Source organism: Fulmarus glacialis, unplaced genomic scaffold, assembly GCF_000690835.1.
Source record: "Fulmarus glacialis isolate BGI_N327 unplaced genomic scaffold, ASM69083v1 Scaffold46400, whole genome shotgun sequence".
NCBI classification, from domain to species: domain Eukaryota; kingdom Metazoa; phylum Chordata; class Aves; order Procellariiformes; family Procellariidae; genus Fulmarus; species Fulmarus glacialis.
The window spans coordinates 1-21,043 of NW_009189132.1; the positions used below are offsets into that span (position 1 = coordinate 1).

Below are 21,043 nucleotides of genomic sequence, written 5' to 3' on the forward strand. Positions count from 1 at the left end.
CCGCTTGCCGCGACAGCCACCCTGCCGCCTGCTGCAGCCCTGCCCTGGCCAGCGGTACCCGGCGCTTGGCAAAGCCAGCCCGCCTGCGCTTTTCACCTACGGGAATGCATTTTATCTTTATTTTGTATGCCGTGATAGCCGCTAAGTCTCTGGACAAGTAATAGCCGACTCAAGGATTTTGAATGCTTTACTGTTTTTTACGTTATTACTGTATTTTGGCCACCAAAACGCTAGTCTTTGGGCAGGAGCCGCGAAGGGCCAGGCCAGCACCGGCCGTGCAGCTCTGCCCCGGGAACTTCCAAGCAGCCGCTTATCAGGGCTGCGACGTGTTGTTCGTAGAGCAGGGAGGGACGTAAGACGAGGCTTGAAATTCCTTGGTGCTGCCCGCTTGTATTTTTTCCTAGATGTTTTCCATTAGTTCATTCATATTTATAATCACCAATATTGTATGCAATAAACGTGTAATTGAAACAGGTTAAATAATATATGTTGACATAAATTATTTAAAGCTGGTGCATGTAGTTATCTGATATACTTATTTAGTTATTTAGCCTGAGTGATGTAAAAACTCCCGGAATTAAGTTACTCTGTTGTGGTTGGATGTGCATCAGCTTTGTGTCCGCTGCCTCCGCAGCTCCGTGGACCGATGGGCGTTCGTTTGGCACCAGACAGGGTCAATTGCGTCGGCTGTTTTTAAAAGCCGGCTGTAACCTTCAGTTACTGTAAGAGTTTGGGATGTGCCTTGGTTCCCTGGGGGTGTTCTAGAATGCCTTCGGTGGGAAGGGAACTGTCAAACAGACTTAGTTTCCGCTGGAAACGTTGTGTGCGGAGGTGATCCAGTACTGCTTCTCCCTCTTTCTTTTTTTCCCTCCCCCTAATCTGAAGACAGCTAGATTTGGGGGAGTTGTTTTTTAAGCTGGAATACATCTTCTGAATCAGCTAGAGGGGGAAAAAAATCTGTCAAATATCAGAATAAGTTTAGGTCATAAATTATTGCATGTTTGAAAACAATTGCATTAGCTTTCTCAAATTTTAGAGCTGTAAACATCCTTTAAACTATTTTTTTCAAGTGTGGGGGCTGCTGTTTGCATAACGCACTCTTCTCATGCCTTGATTTTGTAATCTTTACAGAGGTAAGCTCTGAATGGTAGCAGCTGTTTTTAATGATGCAGATCTCTTCTATATGTTGCACTGGTAAAGGCATACTGATACTTCTTTGATATTTAATGTCTTAACTTATAAATTAGGTTTACTCTCAAAATCAATATTGAAGATGTGTCTCCAACGCTCACTAAAGAAACCAGCTTTTGATGGAGGCTTTCTAGAGCGGCCCAAGATGTGGGGAAGAACTGGTCATTAATGAAATAAACCACTCATCTTACGCAAGCGTCCTCTTTTCCTGTAGAACAAAAGCAGTATAGTGCTCTGTGTAGTCACATCGTGTTTCTGTGACTTTATATGGTAACTGTTCATAAAAATGAACAGGTCATGCCATTTAGAAGTTACAAAATTATGAACTGTTTACCTTACAGGAAAGAAATTGTATTTATATGGTTGCCAGATGATGTATACAATGGAGAATAGAAATAATTACTTTTAAAAAACAGTTATCAGAAAACTTGCAGAGTAGACCACGTGGACCTTTTAACATTACGCCAAAGTTACTTGGCTTGGTGAACTCCTAGGAAAACATGAACTGTTATCTCATGCATTGAAGCTGCTGAAGATAGGGTATAGATATTCTTCCTTTCTGTCAGCTTTTTTCCCCAACTTCATTATTGATGGCTTATTGATGTATTTGCTCAAGTGAAAGCAAGCGGTCTGTTTGTTCTCCTTTCAGGCTTTCAGTGGGAAAGAATTCTGGAGATATAGAGTGGGAACCTCTTTTTTTTTTTTTTTTTTTTAAATGCAAAAGTTGCTTGCTGTCATCTCCTCTGAGGAGAACCAAAGGGAAATGGGAGTGGCAGTTGCACTTGACTGCATTTGAGGATGATGGTCTTGCACTGTTCTTCATCCAAAATATATTCACAGCTAAGAGCTATTGTATTCTACATGAGTATTGTATTAGCTAGAGTCCGTTAGCCATTAGGATCTAGCTTGAATGTGGAGAAGGTTGAGTTGGGTGCCTTACGCCCAGGCTTCAGGCGGTGACGGCCGGGATCGCTGAGGCTGAGCGCTGTCTGGCAGAGCAGCACGCAGCCAGGTTAGGCTGGACTGGCGTTGGCGGAGGAGGGCAGGGCTGGGCAGCAGCCTTTGGCAGAAAGATCAAAATGAAGAGTGGGAGGAAGGTGGCGTCTGTCCTGAGGGGCAGGAGGAACCCCTGAGCTGTGTGGGAGCGAGTGACTGCATGTAGGGGGCTAGCCTGAATGCTTTTTGCAGCCCTCTGATGCCGCTTGGTTTATATAGGCATCGTTAATATGGACGGAGTCTAGTGCTGATAGTACTTCTGTTCTTTGCGAAGTTACCGCTTAAGCCAGTTCAGCTAGGCATTTTAGGGTACATTTTAACGTATATTTATTTTGCAAAGAAGTTACTGATTTGTACTGAGTAGGAGAATTGAATAAATTTGAACGTAATCCTTTATTTGGAATAAACTTCTGCTAGACTCATACAGGAAAACTGTATTGGTTCACTTTTATACCTCGACAGCTACTTGTGATAGTTTTTTAGAAAAACCACAATGATTTGCATGTGCAGATGTTAAAATGTATGACTGCTATTAACATTTTTTTAATTGTGACTAAGGCTCATGCGTGAAGCAGATCTAATTGATGAAGGTTTGTGGTGAAATACATGGATGCCTGAAGCACTTGGGAGACTCTTAGCTGATAATTCACACCCAATTTCTACTTGAATCTTCACTGCATGAATACGGAATCTTTTTATTTCCACAGGATCCAAACAGCAGTAACCTCAGCTATGGAGAACGCAGATAATGCAGAGGAGGAGAAGCCGACTGTAAGCAATGACAGCACAGACAATGGCGCTGAAACAGCAACAGAAGAACAGCATATGGACTTCAGTACAGAAATTATGAGTGTAACTGAGATGGAACAATCACCTGACAGTTCCCCTGACTTGAATGAAGAGAACACACAGGAGAGTGAAATTCCAAATATTGAAAGTTTACAGACAACAGATATTGAGGCTTGCTTCCCTCCAGATTTTGACAAGTTCTGGAAAGTAGTAGAGGACAATCCCCAGGATTTCACAGGATGGGTATATCTACTACAGTATGTAGAGCAGGAGGTTAGTACGTGGCCCCTTTTCCCTTAGCCTTCCAGAAATAAACAAAGAAAACCAAAACAGGTCATGGATATTCCAGTGACTAGAACTGCACATCAGGCTTTCATACATACTGTTTTAAGACAGTTGCCCTTGCCAGTGTTGTCAGCAGAGATCACAAAATAAAAAAAATCGGTTTTAAGACAATGTTAAAAAAATAGTTGTTTTTAAAATAACGTGAAGCTTTTTTTTAAGGAAAGGATTCATTGCTTTTTTTGTGTATTTCTTGCAGAACCACTTACCAGCTGCCAGGAAAGCATTTGACAGGTTTTTCACGCATTATCCATATTGCTATGGATATTGGAAAAAGTATGCAGATCTTGAAAAGCGACATGACAACGTTAAACAGTCTGATGAGGTATGTAGGTAGCTGGGCGCAGCTATTGCCATTGGTCCTGTTAGCCAAATAATGACTAACCTACCGCAAGTCATTTGGCTGCCAGTACCTGCCATGTATGGTCAGGTTTGTAGGGATTTTGTTTGCACTTGTCACGTCTGTGGCATTTGTAGCTAATGTTTTTTCTCTTTGTTGGCAGGTGCGTTAAACCTCTACAGTTTGTCAAGCTTTGCAGTGCAAGCCTCTGTATTACACTGCAGCTTAACAAGTAGGGCAGGGCTTTTCTGTCACTTACATTTATTACTCATTTTCAAAACAATATAGTTGGTTTGCTGGTCACAATTGCTACATCTTATTGCATTTTTGGTCAGACGCTGTCAATGATGCTCTAATGGGTCTGTGCCCTATGGTCTGTACCCCAAAGCCTGCCCACACAACCTGGTCAGAATGCAGGGACCGCTGCGCTTTGAAGATCAAGACTCTGCACGTGGAGATCAGAACATTGCCATGTTCTATCCAACCTCCACCCAAATGGTAATGGTAGATTATTTAAACAAAATTCCAGTAATTAGTATTTCTAAGGTTCACCGGATAACACAGTGTTGCCTCTCTATTAGGACGCCATTAAGTATTTGAAGTACAGTTCATGTTCTCTTCATAGGTTTATCGCAGAGGGCTTCAGGCAATTCCTCTTAGTGTTGATCTTTGGATACATTATATAAACTTCTTAAAGGAGACCTTGGACCCTGCCGATCCTGAAACTAACAGTACTATTCGAGGGTAAGTTCAAAGCAGACTAAGTGATACGAGAAGCCCATACATACAGTTACATAGCAGTGTAATCAGATTAATGTGTTTAAGCTAAGGGGCAAGCTAGTAACAGCCTGCGGTTACTTTAAGGATTTTTAAGAGGTGATGGAGCCAAATTCCATAAGAAGGGGTAGACAGTACAAGGGTTATACGAGGGTCAAAAGTTGTGACTTGACAGCTTCAGACAAAATGTTAGGAAATACTTAGTGCAGCACTGGAACAGGTTCCCCATAGAATTTTTGGAATTTAATTCCTTGGAGGTTTTCAGGGTATAGCTAGAATGTGTTTGGCCTCATCTGTTGCTGGCAGTGGTCCAGTTAGAGTAAGAGGTTGGGCTAAAGTTTGACGCAAAAACTTAATTGAACTTTAACTGAAGCAGCTTCTAGCTACATGATTGATGTATAGCTTTTGTGTGTTAAACTGCTAAAGTAATGGCTTTAGAATCTTTACAAGATACAAGTGGTAAAGATTTTGTATTTTCTTAGTATCTTGCCTGTCTGCAAGTGGCTTTTTCTGTTGCCTTTATTTGTTCTGTTGTGGTAGTGCTGGAGGAAAAAAAAGTGAGCGTGAACTTTCTGAAATTGTAGAGATCTTGCTACAGATTTCTAGAAAACACTTTGAAGAATCTAAATAATATAAGCGTGGTTGTGAGTAAATGAGGATGCTCATAATCTTTAAATAAACAAGAGCCAGAACTTTTCTTCCTTTTTCTGTCACCGCATCCAGAAACAACTGTAAAATTATCTCATTTTTCAGAGCCTATGAACATGCAGTCTTAGCTGCTGGCACAGATTTCCGTTCTGACAGACTATGGGAAATGTATATAAACTGGGAAAACGAACAGGGAAACCTAAGGGAAGTTACGTCCATATATGACCGCATCCTTGGAATTCCAACACAACTCTACAGTCATCATTTCCAGAGGTAAAGTGAAAGCAAAGGTTTAGTTAATGCTATGAGTTTCTTAAGCACATGCTAACCTACTTCTGTAAATGTGAAAATGTTCACCCAGAACAAGAGCTTGAAATAGTTACTGAGTTTTATATACTTATTTACTTACTTATGTACTCATACGGTTTGACTGATTGTTTTAAAGTACTGGTACACATTTTAGGAATTAGGTTTTAGATAAATTCACAAATTCTGCTGTGGAATAAAGGCCAGCCTTGGAATTGTGAGGAGGAAGAGAGCGTGCCTTTGAAAAATCAGAATGAGCAGTTTTGAACTTTAATTCTTCATGCAGTGCTCATGTGTGGTGAAACACTAATTTAATTGGCTAAAGAGAAATACTTGGTTAAGTTTAGATAGTAGAATTCTGCATTAATATGGATAGGCTAAGAGGGAACCAGAAACCTTAGTGAAATTATGCACCAGTCTTCCCTATAATTTCTGCAGATCTTTCGGTTTTGGAAGTAAAGTAACTTCCTCTAAAACTGATCTTGTCCTTTGACATCAATTTTACATGGCAAGTGGTCTGTCTTTGCCACTGAAGGTCATCATCCTTTCATTTCTCTTTGAAATGCGAAGCTTTTTAAGTCTGATAGGTAGTAGAAGTTGCATTTTGTCTGTAAGCTGCCAGAAGTTGCATTCTCAGTGTTGCTCTAGATCGATAAAGTAATGCAGAACCCCACTAGGATTTATTATTGTGCTCTGGTTATGCAGAGTATTGCAACATAAAACATCGAATTTGTGTTGACTTGTTTCTAACTATTCTTAGGTTTAAAGAACATATACAGAACAACTTGCCTCGAGACCTTCTGACTACTGAGCAGTTTGTTCAGCTGCGCAGGGAACTAGCATCTGTGAACGGCCACAGTGGGGAGGATGCGCAACCCGGAGACGACCTGCCCTCTGGTACTGAAGATATAACTGACCCTGCCAAGGTACATACGCAGAGGGTGTTTGTTGGCGTTTCTTGCCTTGCTCTGGGGCTGAAAGACGAGTTTATTTGCAGACAAGTTAGTGTATCTGTAGCTGAGGTGTTCCCATAGTTCTCTTGCATATCATTGCTCTTTGCCTCATGTGGTAACTGCTTTTGTCTACAGGACATACCTCTCCAGTGTTTTCATAGGTATTAAAGAAATGGAGTTAAAAAATTGAAGAAGTGATGTACAGAACTCTAGGAATGAATATTAATTATTCCAGTTAACAGGTTAGGAACTGTAGTCCAAGAAAGCTCTTCATCAGCAATGGTCTGTGCAGGTTCATAGCCTTCAAAGGCATACGAAAACTTGGAGCCATCCAAGGGAATTGCTAACTGTGAAAATGTGCACGTACTGAAACCAAGTTTGACCTGGATCCAAATTAATCTTTAATCTCAATCATCTTTAACATAAGAGCAAAACTTCAGGTAGAAGACCAATTCAGCTGGGTTGCACTAAGGGCCAAGGCACCATCAGGGCAGCATCCCATCCCTTCCCCTGGCTGTTCAGGGTAACATTTAATGCATCTGTGATACTGTTGATTTATGCATATTACTGTCATCATAAAATGCATTTACAAAGGTGATGCGGTGTCTATCTGTGTTACATTTTTTTAAATTACGTTTTAGCTAATCACTGAGATAGAAAACATGAGGCACAGAATCATTGAGATTCATCAGGAAATGTTTAACCACAATGAACATGAAGTCAGTAAGAGGTGGACGTTTGAAGAAGCGGTAAGTTTGTTTTTTCTATGTAAGACAGCATGCACAAGAGTTTTGAACATAAGACTGGGAGCTAGGGATTTTGAGTAACAGTTAGGCCTTCCTTAAAATTTAAACTGTTGTGGGACTTTGAACAAAGATACGTTTCACTTCTCTGCCATTTTTCTTGTGAAAAGGCAACTTTTGAGGTCAACTCTGTCATCTGACGATTTAAAAATCTTTAAGCAGTATTTGGAGAGGGGCAAGATGGTGTATTGTTTACTAAGTCTTTAAATATACATGCATGAAATGCTATGTAAGTTAGTACTGCCTTATGCATGTGAGGCAAAATAATAAGGGAACGAAGGTAATTCTGATTGAAAAGGTAAGCCTATCCTAAAAGGAGAATGAAATTTGTATGGTTTTTTATTTTAACATTACACTCTTAAACCTGAAATAGTTAACTTTTGTTTTCCAAAAGTAGCCATCATAACATTCAGGTCCTATGTATAATATATTAAAAGTAATTAATTAAACTAATCATTTGATCACTGCAAGTATACCACTACTTCTGTGTAGCATTAAGTTTGGTTACTTTTGAAAAAACGACCTGAGTCTTTAATTCTCAGTCTTTTTTTTTTTTTAAATTTTTTTCTTCCTGGCAAATACCATGTTGCATAACATGGTTCTTGTTTTAAATTTACTTTCTTTTTGTAAAGTACATTGTATCAAAGTTGGGACAGATCTTCAGAGACTCTTTAATGGGTTACATGATGTCAGAACTGTTATGTTGCTTATTGCACTTTGTTAGACTAGGCCAGATACCTTGTAAGCCTAAGGAACTCGAAAACATAGCACATAGCCAGTCCTAGCACCGTAGACTAGAACAGGGTCTAACTCGGGTGGGTTACCCTTTCTGAAATGCTGGTACCAGTCCTACACCTTGCAGGGTCACTTTTGTACCAGTTAACCTGTCGCAGAAGAAAAGAGAGCATACAAAGCATGTCACTAGAGTAGGTGAAGCTCAATTATGCTGATGTATTGTGGAAAACAGTTACGTGAGTATAGGTATTCTTGGCGCAGGAAACCTTAAGCTACAAATTATTGAAACTTGGGAGAATGCTAGAAGGGTGGGCATGCTGCAGAAAATGTGTAAGAAGCAGGCTGTCCTCTCTTGTTCCTGGCCAGAATCAATACTTTTTCTACCAAGAGAGTATATCTGCTCCGTAGATAACCAACATGTTGGATCTATGAGGAGTTTGAAATATAAAGTTAAACACGTCTTTATAACGGACAGAAATGAGGTGGATAGGCAACAGATGTCACGTAAGTGAAGGAGACCACTTAGACCTGTTTTACTGTTATTTTAGCCGGAACAATGTACTTTGAATTTGTCAAAATGGAAAAAGAGTATTGGGTTCCATAGTAGAGTTCAGTGAGGAACATGAAGGGAGTGATTGGCTTTAAATTTCAGGTGTCCTTGAAGAGTCAAATGTTATTCCTTAAGCACTGTAAGTTCTTTATCCATTTGTATGTATTTGTATCTGAGATGGAATTGCAGTACAGGAGAGAAATAATCGGGTAAAATTAAAGATGAAGGAGAGAAAAAGCAAAAGATCTCTGGAAGGATGCTTTGCTACGTTTGGCTCAAAGCAATGTTTAAATTTTCCATGCTGAACTCTGTTCCATCCAGCTCCTCCTGTAGTCGTCAATAAAAATGCAATCTTGCTAGCTCTTCGAATAATCAGCTTAATCAAAATACTTAATACGAAGTTCAGTTCAGTGCTCTGTCTTTCCTTTTCATGATTCTCAACCAAACTTTGAATTTAATTTGTAGGATATGCGCTAGTACAACAGTAAGTACTTCAGTTGTGTGTATGTATGTGGACTATATTCATTGTTATTTATAATGTCATTGTTACGTTGTGACTGCAGGTTTGCAAAGGAGTAATTGCATTGAATTCTTTCTCAGCTTCTGTAAACACTTGCACTTGAAAAAGCTTTCTAGAAAAACAAGTTACTAGCCTAGAATGTAATTGTCAGCAAAATCTCTTGATCAATACTTCGGTAACGGCAGCAGACTTATTTGAATAGATAATGACATAATCATTCTGAAGTCCTGTTTATTTAGATGGCATTATTTGAATGGTGTGTGGCTGTTTATTTTTTTCTAAGCAACTTGGTGGTATGCTTATTAGTCACAAGTTGCCATACTGTGACTTTTGCAGATAAAGAGGCCTTACTTTCATGTCAAACCTCTGGAGAAAATTCAGCTGAAAAACTGGAAAGAGTACTTAGAATTTGAGATAGAAAATGGCACTCATGAACGAGTTGTGGTCCTCTTTGAAAGATGTGTTATTTCATGTGCCCTCTATGAGGACTTCTGGATTAAGGTAAGGGAAGTGGTTTACCACTTATCTCCTACTGATTGCATACATTGATCTAGTGACTAACCTTTTGTACTCTTGTGGAATGTTGTTCATATATATCTGTTGCATTAGGAGATGGTCTGCTTGCAACCAGATTTGACTGCTGCATATGCCAACTTCGTTGCCTCTCTACGTCCTTCCTTACAGAAACTAGTCTAGTGGTTCAATAAAGGTGCTGAATGGGTTTAAACAAAAGAATTTTATCGTTCTGTCATGTTTTTAAAGACAAATACAAGCTTTAAATTTTTGCATCTCTGCTCTGTTTTCAACTATAGTATGCCAAATACATGGAGAATCATAGTATTGAAGGAGTGAGGCATGTCTACAGCAGGGCTTGCACAATACATCTTCCTAAGAAACCAATGGTTCACATGCTGTGGGCTGCCTTTGAGGAGCAGCAGGGTAAGAGCAACGTTAGTTCTTGCTGGGAGGGATTCTGTTTTTAAGAGGCTGTTGGATGTCTCATATCTTAAAGCATCTTCACCGGTGTTTTAGGCAACATCGATGAAGCAAGAAGAATCTTGAAAACATTTGAAGAGTGTATTCTAGGGCTAGCAATGATTCGCTTACGAAGAGTAAGCTTAGAACGCAGACATGGAAACATGGAAGAAGCTGAACATCTGCTTGAAGATGCTGTTAGGAATGCCAAATCAATTAGCGAATCGTCGTTTTATGCCATCAAATTAGCTCGGCACCTCTTCAAAGTACAGAAAAATCTTCCAAAGGCAAGAAAAGTGCTGTCAGAAGCCATAGAAATTGACAAAGTATGTGTTCCCTCTTTGCTGTATTAAAAAAAAAAAAAAAAAAAAAAAAAGATCCTGGTATTTTTCTCTCTTTCTGAACCATTTTTTTAAAAATATGGCAACAATGATGACAGGAATTGTAACTGTATGTAGTGTTTAATTACTACATGGAGACAGCAGTCCCTCTAAACTGATGTTGCCGTATTTGCAGCTTGCGAATCTGGAAGCTTGCAAATTTTTTTGATCAGAAGCACAGTGTACTTCATACCTTCATTTTTCCTTTTTAGAATCTTAAATATTATAGGCGTGTTCACATCTCAAGGTGAACAAAATTGATCGCGTAGGCAGTACTTGTAGATCGTTTTGTATAACCACAGAAACATCTGGCACTCCAAATACTATTAGCTTACTATTAGCAAAGTGTGACATCTGGTTTTGTAGTGTTAGATCACTTCTAATCTATTTGTGAAACAAATCAGGTCAAAGGTGACCGGTGTAAAAAGAAAATCTTTTTATTGACTATTCTAGCATGTATTTATGATGTAAATGTTCTAGCATGCATCCGGTCGACATACATTCAGCGTTAAAAACCTAACATGACCTAAGATGTACAAATTCTAATGCATCTTTTGAACAGGAAAATACGAAACTGTATCTCAACTTACTTGAAATGGAGTACAGTGGTGATCTCAAGCAAAATGAAGAAAACATCTTGAGCTGTTTTGATAAAGCTGTCAATGGCGCATTGTCTATAAAAATGAGGATTACGTTTTCTCAGCGAAAAGTGGAGTTTCTTGAAGATTTTGGTTCTGATGTAAACAAGTAAGATGTAATCTGTGCAATGGCCAAATTAGGGTCACCAAAAGACTGCTTGTAAAAGTTGTAGGGAAGGGGTAGGGTTAGTGGCATCCATTAAATTTTCTTTTGTGGCACCAGTTTTTGAGAAAATGATCCCTTTTTTAATGAAATACCTAATGCCTCATAGAGCAAAATTATGCTGCCCATAACTTCATACTGTAGTTTTCTCTTGCTGAGTCTTGTAAAGGAGGATGTTCCTCAAAGTGAACCTGAAGTGTTTTGTGACACAGGTATAATTTGATACTCCATACCCTGTGAGCTGCTGCTTGAGGTTTCCAAAACCGCATTGATTTGATTTTACTGTGTTCAGAAGTATTAACAATGCTGTACACTTATGTGGGAGGATCAGATACTAGAAGCGCAACTGTTTAATTAAGTACTAGATATACTTTTTTCCTCCTAATTCTCTATTGTAAAAAAAGCTCTTGTTTTTATTTACATTTTGCAGCTAAATAACTTGGAAGGACTAACCATGAGTTAGTTTTTCTGCTCTGTGTGTTTTTTAACAATAGCTGTCCTTAATTTCTGCTGACTCTGACCATTCTAACTTGCGTGGCAGCCAAGCATTGCAAGTTTGGGATCCTAGGTAGACCAAACAAAATGAAGTTTCCAGTTCACAAATAATAGTAGAGCACAGAATAAGTACAAGAAACGGTTTTCACAAAGAGCAATATTGACAGAAGCAGCCGTTTTCATGTGGTACCTTGTAAACTGTGGTATGCAGCAGATGAAATGATATTTAGCTATTCCTGGGAATTTTAGTTAGGACTCTCTTGTGCTGCATTAAATATACCTGTTCTTCTCATGTTGTTTGGGAAAAGGCTGTAAGAAGGCTGTAAGGTGCTACTTTGGAATTGTTATAATTTTGAATGATACTCATTTCCAGTATTTAAAGAAATGTTGATTCCTAAATATCAGTGCTGCTATGGATGGCATCAACACGCAGCTGAGGGAATGCAATCACTGGAAGGAGCAGCTGTATCACTAAAAGTTTTCGAAAACTTCTTTATAAAGAAACTTTATAGAACAAGTGCATGAATTGTGATAAAATTTGAGCAAGTTGGGAATTTCTGAGCTAATAGAAAATTTTTCACTATGCATTGTGGAATCCCCCTTCAAATAAAGTTTTTTGGCTTTCCCATCTTCATGGTGGATCACTGATTAAAATTTGATTATGATTGAGTTTGTTTTAAAACATTTTTGTATTTTTACAGTTTGAAGTAGACATTTTAAAATGGTTGCTCGTGTGTTTAAAATGTTGACGTGAAAATGGTGAGCAAAGCTTTATTTCTTTTTGTCCTCTTCAGGCTTTTGGATGCCTATGATGAACACCAAGCACTTCTGAAGGAGCAGGATTCTTTAAAAAGGAGAGCAGAGAATGGGTAGGAAGTCTGTTCACCTGAGGGTATAAACTAACTTGGTAGATGAGGCACTGTGGGGTAGCTGGAACACGTACTATGCTGAACTATAAAGCACTTTAGAAATGCTTTAAAAATAGTTCAGAGAACAGTCTCAGAGGCTTTTTTTTTTGTTGTTTAATCTATGAATATATATACATATGTTTTTCAGCTTTAAACCTACTGCTTGCAAGAACAAAATCAGTGGTTTTTTCACAACTTAAAGTATATACTAAATAGGGCTATACTGTTGGCTAAAATATTTAGAGATGGATTTATTGCAAAATAACTTTTTGAATTATGTATCACAGAAAAATTAAACAGTACTGGTAAAAATAACTCAGTCTCTAAGCAGAAACATGCTTTTGCTGTCTTAGTTTGAGCACCAGAACAATTTAAAAACCAGACTATTGTTCTGAAGCACAATGTACTACTGTCTTTCTCTAGATCAAATTCTGTTCCCCTGTTTGGACAGGGCAGCAAGTTTGAAAATAGTACTTACCCTTATCCATTATAACGTTTCTTACATGGAGACATGCTCAGAATTTGATCTCAGATACCATTTACCAGCAAATGTTAACTTCACAGATCAGAAGAGCCGGATGAGAAGAAAATGCTCACAGATGACCCAACTTTGGCATCAGCACAGATGATGGATGGAGACATGCAAGTCAATCAGGCAGCGTATAACTACAATGCCTGGTATCAGGTAGGGGTGTGCTTTGGTTCCTTGGTTTAACACGCGCATTCTGAACGTACCCACCTTGTGGTTTTCCCAGTGACGTTTCTCTGTGGTCCAGTGCAGTTCGTGAGGAAAGTTTGGAGTAAAAAGTTAGCTCTTGTTTTTGTTGATTCCTCTTTGGGCTGTTATGCAAGTGTAAAATATTTCTCTCTAGTGTGCAGTTTGGTGGCTAGCTCTTCACGTGGAGGGAAGTGTGACAGCAGTTGAGGATGTTGCTGGCTAAGGGCAGTAGATCTGTTCTGTGCTGAAGTGTTTTACCCAGGAGAGTCGCCTTGGGATGCCAATTTACTGTGCATTTTGATAGTTACTTTCTCCAACTAGTAGTTCCTGTAACGTCTCGGTATGGGTTCTACTGCACTGGTACGTAGTGCATGCAAAACCAGTCTGTTCAATAGCTTGTCTTTCGGGGCTACTCTTGCATGGCATTTCATTTCGTCCCCTGTAGGGGCTTAAAGAGTGAATCGGTAATACCATACCTTGGTTTCCTCTTCAGGCTTGTGGCAGCAGCAACCTCCAGCACATGCTCTGCTTGCTCCTAGACTCATAGTCCGTTTTGTGTTCTGACTTGTCCAAGGGGCGGGCTGTAAAGTCAGAGCTTCAACCCCTGCCTTTATGTACGAGATCAGTACTGGTAAAGGTGGGTACTGCTGGTGCCCCCTCAGCTGGGATGAGAGTTGGTACTGCGGGCTTGGAATGCTTATTCTTCCGAGTTGTGAGTCATAGAGGGTCCAACTGAGGCTTTTGCTGAAGCAGTTTAATGACAACTCTTGCTTAGACTGTAAGGAGCCTACCAAGCTAGTGAGAACAGTGTTTGCAGATGGAACACTAACCAGCTGCTGCGTAACTGTGGTTTAGAATTGCCCGCATCAAGGTCAACTCTTTCCACAGTCAGGCGGTGAAAGGTGTCCCACCCAGCGCGGGGAAACTCTGCTCAGCACTAGGCCAGGAAAAATGCCCCAAGTTTTCAGACACAGAACCGTGGGAATAGCAGGCTTACAGGGTTGATGAAGATCTCAGTCCTGTGATTGACATGGTAACTCCATCACTGTCTGCCCTCTGTGCTTGAGAATAGCAGACAGAAACATTCTGCGAGGGAATGGAGATGTTTGTTCATGCTACCCCAAGAACGTTATGCTGCTGAATACCTACCTAGGCTCAGTTGGGGTAGCAGGGGTACAGCTGGTTGCAGCAAGACCATGGGAGCTGTCTCGGTGATGGTCTCTGCTAGCTGCAAACTGATGGCTTCGAAGGGAGCAGTGTTAGGGCCCTTGGGCTGTCTGCCTTGGCTCTCCCATCTTGTGGGGTGTGCTGCAGTAGTGGACGTGGAGCTAGAACGCAGACAACTTACGCTTCTGTTACCTTCTGCTCCCTCCCATTTTTCCTCCCTCCTATGAGATTCTGTTGAAAGAGAAGTGATGAGGAGCCATAGAGCAGGCACCAGAGGGGCTCTGAGGAGCAAGAGCGAACCTCAGACCTGTCCTGTATTTTGAAGATTTACCACATGCATGTTTATTAAGCGACTAAAAACATTACAGGCAACAGTACCAGCCTCCGCACTGACCCTTGGTACAAAACTGACCCTGGACTTGGAACTGAACTACACTTCAGTTCTAGCTCCATAACCAAGCTGACTTCCAGTGGATCTTTAGGGTGGTTCGGAGTCCGTGAGCCTTGCGCTGCAGAGGAACACCCTCCCTTGTTCCACCCTGCGTACCAGGCTGAGGTACGGGCTGCATCCAAAGCCTCAGTAAAGAGGTACCAAGACCTGAACCTTCTGGGTGTGTCGACACTGGCACAGCCACGCTGGCCACTCTGTTCAGAACTGTTAAAATTACAAAGGGGTGAGCTTCCCCGTGCCCTTCTGGAACGATAGCTAGCTTACCACCAGGTATCCTTTGTGGAGCATGGGCAGTCTGACTTACGTTACTATGTTCGTTTTTTTTTTTTTCCTAGTACAATTACCAGAACGCATGGAACTATGGACAGTATTATCATCCAACTTGATCCGAAGAGTGAGTGAAGTTCACTGTGCTGCCGTTTCAACAAAGATGGAATAAAAAAAAATATATTTTTCTAAATTAGGGATGTGAAAGAACTGTTGTAATACCTGCTTTTTGGTCTCTTGCATGTGAAATGAGCTGATGTTCACAGGGTATGTGTGAAGCAAAATTTGTGTGCTGGTAACTGATAAATGGTATCTCTGTACAATTCTAGTTTACCATAAATGCTTTTTTTTTTTTTAATTCCCTGCACTAATTTATGGAGATATCTGGAGAATTTTTTTCAGTCTCGTAATGATTCCATAGACTTAATCAGCAAAGCTGTAGTTTTTTTGGTTTTTTTTTCCCAAAGCCGTCCTGCTGACCAGTGTTGGCCACCAATGGCTGCTGCAGGAAACGAGCAGGTCGGGACAGCTGCCAGTTCAGGAGCAAGGCTGACGGCTGTCCTCTCCTGTGCTGCTCTCCAACCAAAACGCCACGACCTACTCCATCACGAGATCTTTTCCATGCCCCGGTGAGCAAACCCCAGACTGCTTTGTTTATGTTGTTACAACTGAAACTCTTCAGATTACGATGGCAGCCTTTGCAAGCTGCGACATGTATTTTCTATTCTATGTGGGGGTCAAAAATTAAAATGCAGTGCAAAATGATGTTGCATTCTTTTTTAAAAAGCACAAACTGTGTTTGGGATGATTTTTGTATTTAGAGTTTTTCATGTACACAGTGTGAGCAAACTTTTTTCATTTTGATCAAAGTGATCATTCCCATTTTTGTAATAAAAGCAAGGAATTCAGTAGTCCTCTGAGCTTTCTTGGATTGCCTCATTTGAGCCAGGAGTAAGAATACCAGAGTCTCAGTTCAACACTTGTTTTGTTCGAACTTCTGTGGCTACGGCACAGGAATACGTCGGGAATGTTTGTGGCACGTACCGTTCTCTTCTAGAAGGGGGTGGGCATCATGCCTGACACTTTTGGGTGAGTGCTGTTGTGAAACTCAGCGGCTACAGAGAAGATAAAGCTGAAAGGGAAATGCAGTGCTGCAGACTGGGGCTAGGTATCGAAGTTAATTCAGTTACAGATCACTCAGTAGGGCAAGGGGCAATAAAAACAGTCACAGTAGTTCCAGATGTCTGCTTCTCCTTTAACAGTTTCCTGGAGATCTATGCAATTTCCCCCCCCACAGTGAGAGAAATTTTAAGGTAATCATATACACAAAAAAAGTGGAGTCACGTGCATGTATAAACTATGTTTTCTTTAGTGGTATGTTACTGTACAGCAGTTGGGGAGCAGGGAAAACAAACTTGATTTCAATACAAGGCCACAGTTGTAACTATATCCTGAAGTTACAAGAGCAAAACTGCAGTTGTCAGAAGCTTTCTTGATCATAAATGGATTCCCAGCAGCAAAGGAAACTCTTCATTTCACTCGATATCCACCAATTCCACTTCAAAGAAAAGTTTTGCATTTGGTGGAATCCTGTTTGCACAAGTTAAGGAAGCTTTAAAGAGAAAAAAACAAACCACAAACCAACAAAACAACCCCCCCACAGTTAACATCAGTCAATGTTAAGTGATTCACCACCTGTTGTCCTGTTTCTCGTGTGTCAGTTTTGTATTTCACTGACCTGTTTTAACATCTTGGATTTAGTGTGGAACCACAGCTGCTGTCTAACATGAGTTGTCATGAGACACTGAGTACAGCTCTGTAGATACACCTTTACGCAGACATACTTCTCCGTATTCCCATTCCTCTGAAGGTGAGCAGCTGCGTCCTACCTGAACTGCCTAAGCCTTGTCTCCGTTTTTGGGCTGCAGTCGCTGGTCTTCCTCTGAGAGAGGGTTAGACTGTCCTACTACACTACAGAGGGAAGAATTTCTAGACAGTCCTTTAAAATCATCACGACATAGGATTCGAGCAAGAGAGAACAATCACTTCCCTTCCTCCAGAAGCGCTGGTAAGAAAAGAAACATGACTGCATAAGACACTGCAGGATTCCTCACTCAATCCCACATTTCAGCTGTATCCCAGAACCAGTTCTTCTAGCCAAGATTTAACGGCTGTCCCTACAGCTGCAGCAGGTGACTTTCCTTCCTCCCACCTCCCTACTGGTTAGCATCCCTATCAGTGCTGCAGGAATAAGCATTTGGAAGCGGCTCGAGTAAAAAGCAGGCAGAAAACAATAGCAAGTTTTCCTCTGTCATACTCCCTACAGTTTTTCTTCAAAACAAATGGGCAATTGCATCCATCCATTAAGTTCACTGAATTTTTTTATATTTGTTAACATTCTAAGCCTGCTCTGAGTAACAAGTGAATGCTCCCCCCCATTATATCCCTGTCCATAAAGCACTTCATTCCAAGCATTTCCAAGTTACTTAATGAGGAAGTGACTGTGGAAGGATACTTAGCATCGGGCTGCCCTTTCTTGCCGTATGCCCACTCAGGTTCAATTTCCAGTTGAGCCTTCTCTCCTTTACTCATTGTTAAGAGAGCTTCATCCCACTAAAAAAACCAAAAAAACAAAAAACCCCCCAAAATTAAAGAACCAAAACAAACTCGAACAAACAACAAAAGAATACAGCAATCTTACAGAGCTCAAGAAAAAGTGCATTTTATATGCTTTTCCAATTTGCTCCTGTGAGTACCTGTGCAATACCACATCATTCTCTCCAGCACGCTCACCCACCCAAGCATACGCTGTGTAGTAGTTTCACATTTTTTTTAATTGGTGAAAAGGCTCTCCCTTGTCCGATGTTCCCTGTTCCCACAATAGCCTCTACTGTACTTCGCAGTTCGATTTGTGCTTTTATCTTGTGAAGACATCAGTGAACCAATGGAGTAACACGCTCGTTTCAATGTCGTATCCAGTTTCAGAATGCATTTCACAGCAGACCATCACGCACACAGTACCAAGGGGTTTGTCCCTCTCTGCCTCACATTTCCCTACCGTTCTGCAGCGTCAGTGGATTAGCATTTGTTTAAGCCGATGCTTAATGACTAATTTTACTTTAGTGCTTGTCCCTCTTCAAGGCTGGCTCGCACTGCCCAAAGCTGGCATTCAGCTTAGCACCGTATCAACATTTCACAATGAACAGCTGCAGCTCGTGCCTTGTAACTGCCTAAGGAAGATATCTTGCACCCACACACACAGGAGCGCTACACCAAGAGACTAAAGAGAAACCCAGGCGACGGCTGCTTCTGCAGTGCTGGCCACAAGCCCAGGGCCGTTTCCCCCTTCCCCGCTCTAATCCTGTTGCCCATAAAGGCCTTTTTCCTGCATAGGAAGATTACACTGGGTTGGGTTGCGTTTGTTTTGTTTTTTTAAAGTCAGGTAAGCATAAGACCCTTCCTGCATTCTCACCTTGTGCAGACAGCCACCAATTTCACCATTGGCTCAGCAGCAGCGAGACAGAGTTAAGCACCTCATTTGCTTTGCACAGAAGCGGGTATTTCCCAGACACACCAAGTTCACCCCGCTGTCCCTGACTTCAAGATGTAAGCAAGCAGATGGGCATGCAGAACACTCCATTCTTCTACTGAGTGCTTTTAGTCTACCTAGGTATTTCCCTCACACAGCTTCCACCTCCACGACTGCAGCACTCGGTGCTGGACAGAGCAGAGGAGTTACAGCATCAAAACTGCAACTCATTTCAGTGCATGACAGCAACTAGAATCTGGAGTTTCAGCATCCAGTTCAGGGTTAACGGATGACCTACACATGAAGAGGCACCAAGGCAAATACAAAAAAGATGCTGAGAGAAAACAATCTTCTGACAGACTAAAGCACACCAATCGATGGAGCCTGGGAACCCGATAACCTTGTCTGTTGTGCAAAGCACTAGACAGACAGGCGCAAGAGGCTGTGCTTGTCCTGAGGAACACATCCTTGTTACGCTGTTTTCCACAGACTACTCAACGAGAGGAATGACACTGCAGATGGATGAATGCATCCGTATAGAATAAATATTACATCCTGCGCGTGTAAATGCTTTCAACTTGCCTTTTTACCTCCACAAGAAACAACAACAGCAGCTCAAAATTCGCACCCCAGCCATAAATCCTGCAGAATGAAAACTTTTTGGATTCTGAGGGAGTCGTTAATGGTTTACTTACACCTCTGATTACTTTTCCTACGCCAACTTTGAAACTTAAAGGTTTGGCTGCTTTTTTCTTCTTTGAACCTGAAAGACAGTTTTATGTTCATTTGCTTTAATATCACACCAGCACATACCATACTTAGTATTACGATCATGCTTTATATAAATATCTGTTCTTATATTATTATTTTTAGCCCACTGTCAGATTTTTAGGGGAAAATTTAGTGTGGTGCACTAAAAACATTATTAAATGTTCAAGTTGTTAAAGTTGATGAGCATCTTTCAGATACTGATCCAGTGAACCTCAAAGACTCATTTCTAAATTACTAAAGTTGATGGTACAAGCCATAAACACATCAGTGAAGCAAAAAAAGTCAACAAGGAACGTACACCATCATACAACAAGTACGATGACTCACAAACAGTATTCCAGTGACAGCCCTGCTGTTCCTCTCAGTGTTGGACATCACTGCTGGAAAAGCATTTCTAGTATTGCAGAATTTCATATACCTAAATCCTCTGATCAAAAAACTGTCACAAAAATACCAGCATACTTCTCCGCAGTGGATATGGTACACCAGACTACTTGAAATCACTCTTGTTCCAGTGCCTCCATTTTTAAGGGTTTATTACAGAAGCACACCAAGATGTGTCTATTTAGAGAAGCTAACTCCACTGTCGGTGCTCGAGTTCTATAGATAGGGGAAGCTCCCTGAGCAGGAACTCGCTTTCCTCAGAAGTAGTTTCAGTACTGATTAAATCCCCGCATTTCACATTATCTATGGCCTGGAGAATGCCAAACGTGAGGTCTGCCAAGATGCAGCAGTGTCACTTGACACCAGCCAGTCCTAAAATACTGCCCTGCATTCCCTCATGGAAAATCAGGCTCCAGGAGCGGGCTGCAGGGACACCCCCAGTCAGCCCAACAACACGATGGCAAAAGCAGTTTGTCAGGACTCCACCATGCACACCTTCCAGAAGCAAACGCCCGCCCAAGTCTGCTTAATGAGTCCAGCTAATTTCCTCTATGTGCATTTGCAACAAAAGCGAAACAATATAAATATGACCTTACTTGTTTGAATATTGGTATCGAAGACTGTTCCATCCTGTAGTTTTCCTGTATACCAGCAATGAACAGTGTCCCCTTTCTTCGGAAAGTTGGTTTTATCACCCTTCTTTAAAATTGATTTTGTATACTTTGGCGGCCCCTAAGTTTATAAACACAGAGTTATGACTGCTGCATTAACTAGTCTCAGACCGACTACATTCAAGATTGAACAACCACTTAGTTCAAGGCACCGAACGAACACATGTAATGTTAGTGAACGGCACGTTTTAAACTGTTCATGCGTTATTGCAGTGCAGTAATATTTGGGGAAAATGTAGCAGCATAGGTGCAGTTTTCAGCAAAGACAAGCTTTGGGGGAGATACACAGGGCCCATAACTGATTCAAGTTACAGAAGCTGCATAAGGTTAAGGCATGGTACAGACACCAGACTTCTTGCTGTAACCAGGTTTTTGAAGACCGGGTTAATTTGGCTGCCCCACGCGATCGCCCAAACACCGTTAGGCAGGGATGCCGCACCGACCTCCTCCACGGCCTCCTCGGGCTTCGCCGCTTTCCCCTTGGCCTCCTCCACCTTTGCGGGCTTCGCCTTCTCCGTCACCTTCTCCGCGCCGTCCGTGCCCTTAAACCGCTGAGGGGAGGCAGAGGGGCGGCAG

The 21,043-nt window shown here is 41.2% G+C and overlaps 2 protein-coding genes across 2 annotated transcripts; one reads left to right on the forward strand and one right to left on the reverse strand.

The window, feature by feature from the left end:
- Positions 1–2,907: 2,907 nt before the first annotated feature.
- Positions 2,908–15,529, forward strand: PRPF39 (pre-mRNA processing factor 39). The gene is made up of 13 exons (XM_009581114.1): positions 2,908–3,249; positions 3,518–3,643; positions 4,284–4,402; positions 5,189–5,356; positions 6,150–6,315; positions 6,984–7,091; positions 9,287–9,451; positions 9,763–9,889; positions 9,983–10,251; positions 10,868–11,052; positions 12,396–12,470; positions 13,074–13,194; positions 15,181–15,529. Exons 1-13 carry the CDS (start codon positions 2,920–2,922, stop codon positions 15,229–15,231), a joined length of 2,010 nt encoding a protein of 669 aa, XP_009579409.1. The 5' UTR covers positions 2,908–2,919; the 3' UTR covers positions 15,232–15,529.
- Positions 15,530–16,457: 928 nt separating this feature from the next.
- On the reverse strand, positions 16,458–21,033 carry FKBP3 (FK506 binding protein 3, 25kDa; the record flags this gene model as incomplete). The annotated part of the gene is made up of 5 exons (XM_009581124.1): positions 16,458–16,702; positions 17,628–17,725; positions 19,337–19,404; positions 20,393–20,528; positions 20,911–21,033. Coding segments are annotated over 5 exons (480 nt in total), but the record flags the coding sequence as incomplete, so codon positions are not given.
- Between the last annotated feature and the right edge of the window lie 10 nt (positions 21,034–21,043).

Excerpts from the sequence above, each read along its gene's own strand:
- PRPF39 (XM_009581114.1), top strand. The coding sequence starts at position 2,920 with ATGGAGAACGCAGATAATGCAGAGGAGGAGAAGCCGACTGTAAGCAAT. Across the intron at positions 4,403-5,188 it reads ACTAACAGTACTATTCGAGG|AGCCTATGAACATGCAGTCT; the intron begins GTAAGTTCAAAG and ends CTCATTTTTCAG. Across the intron at positions 12,471-13,073 it reads AAAAGGAGAGCAGAGAATGG|ATCAGAAGAGCCGGATGAGA; the intron begins GTAGGAAGTCTG and ends TTAACTTCACAG.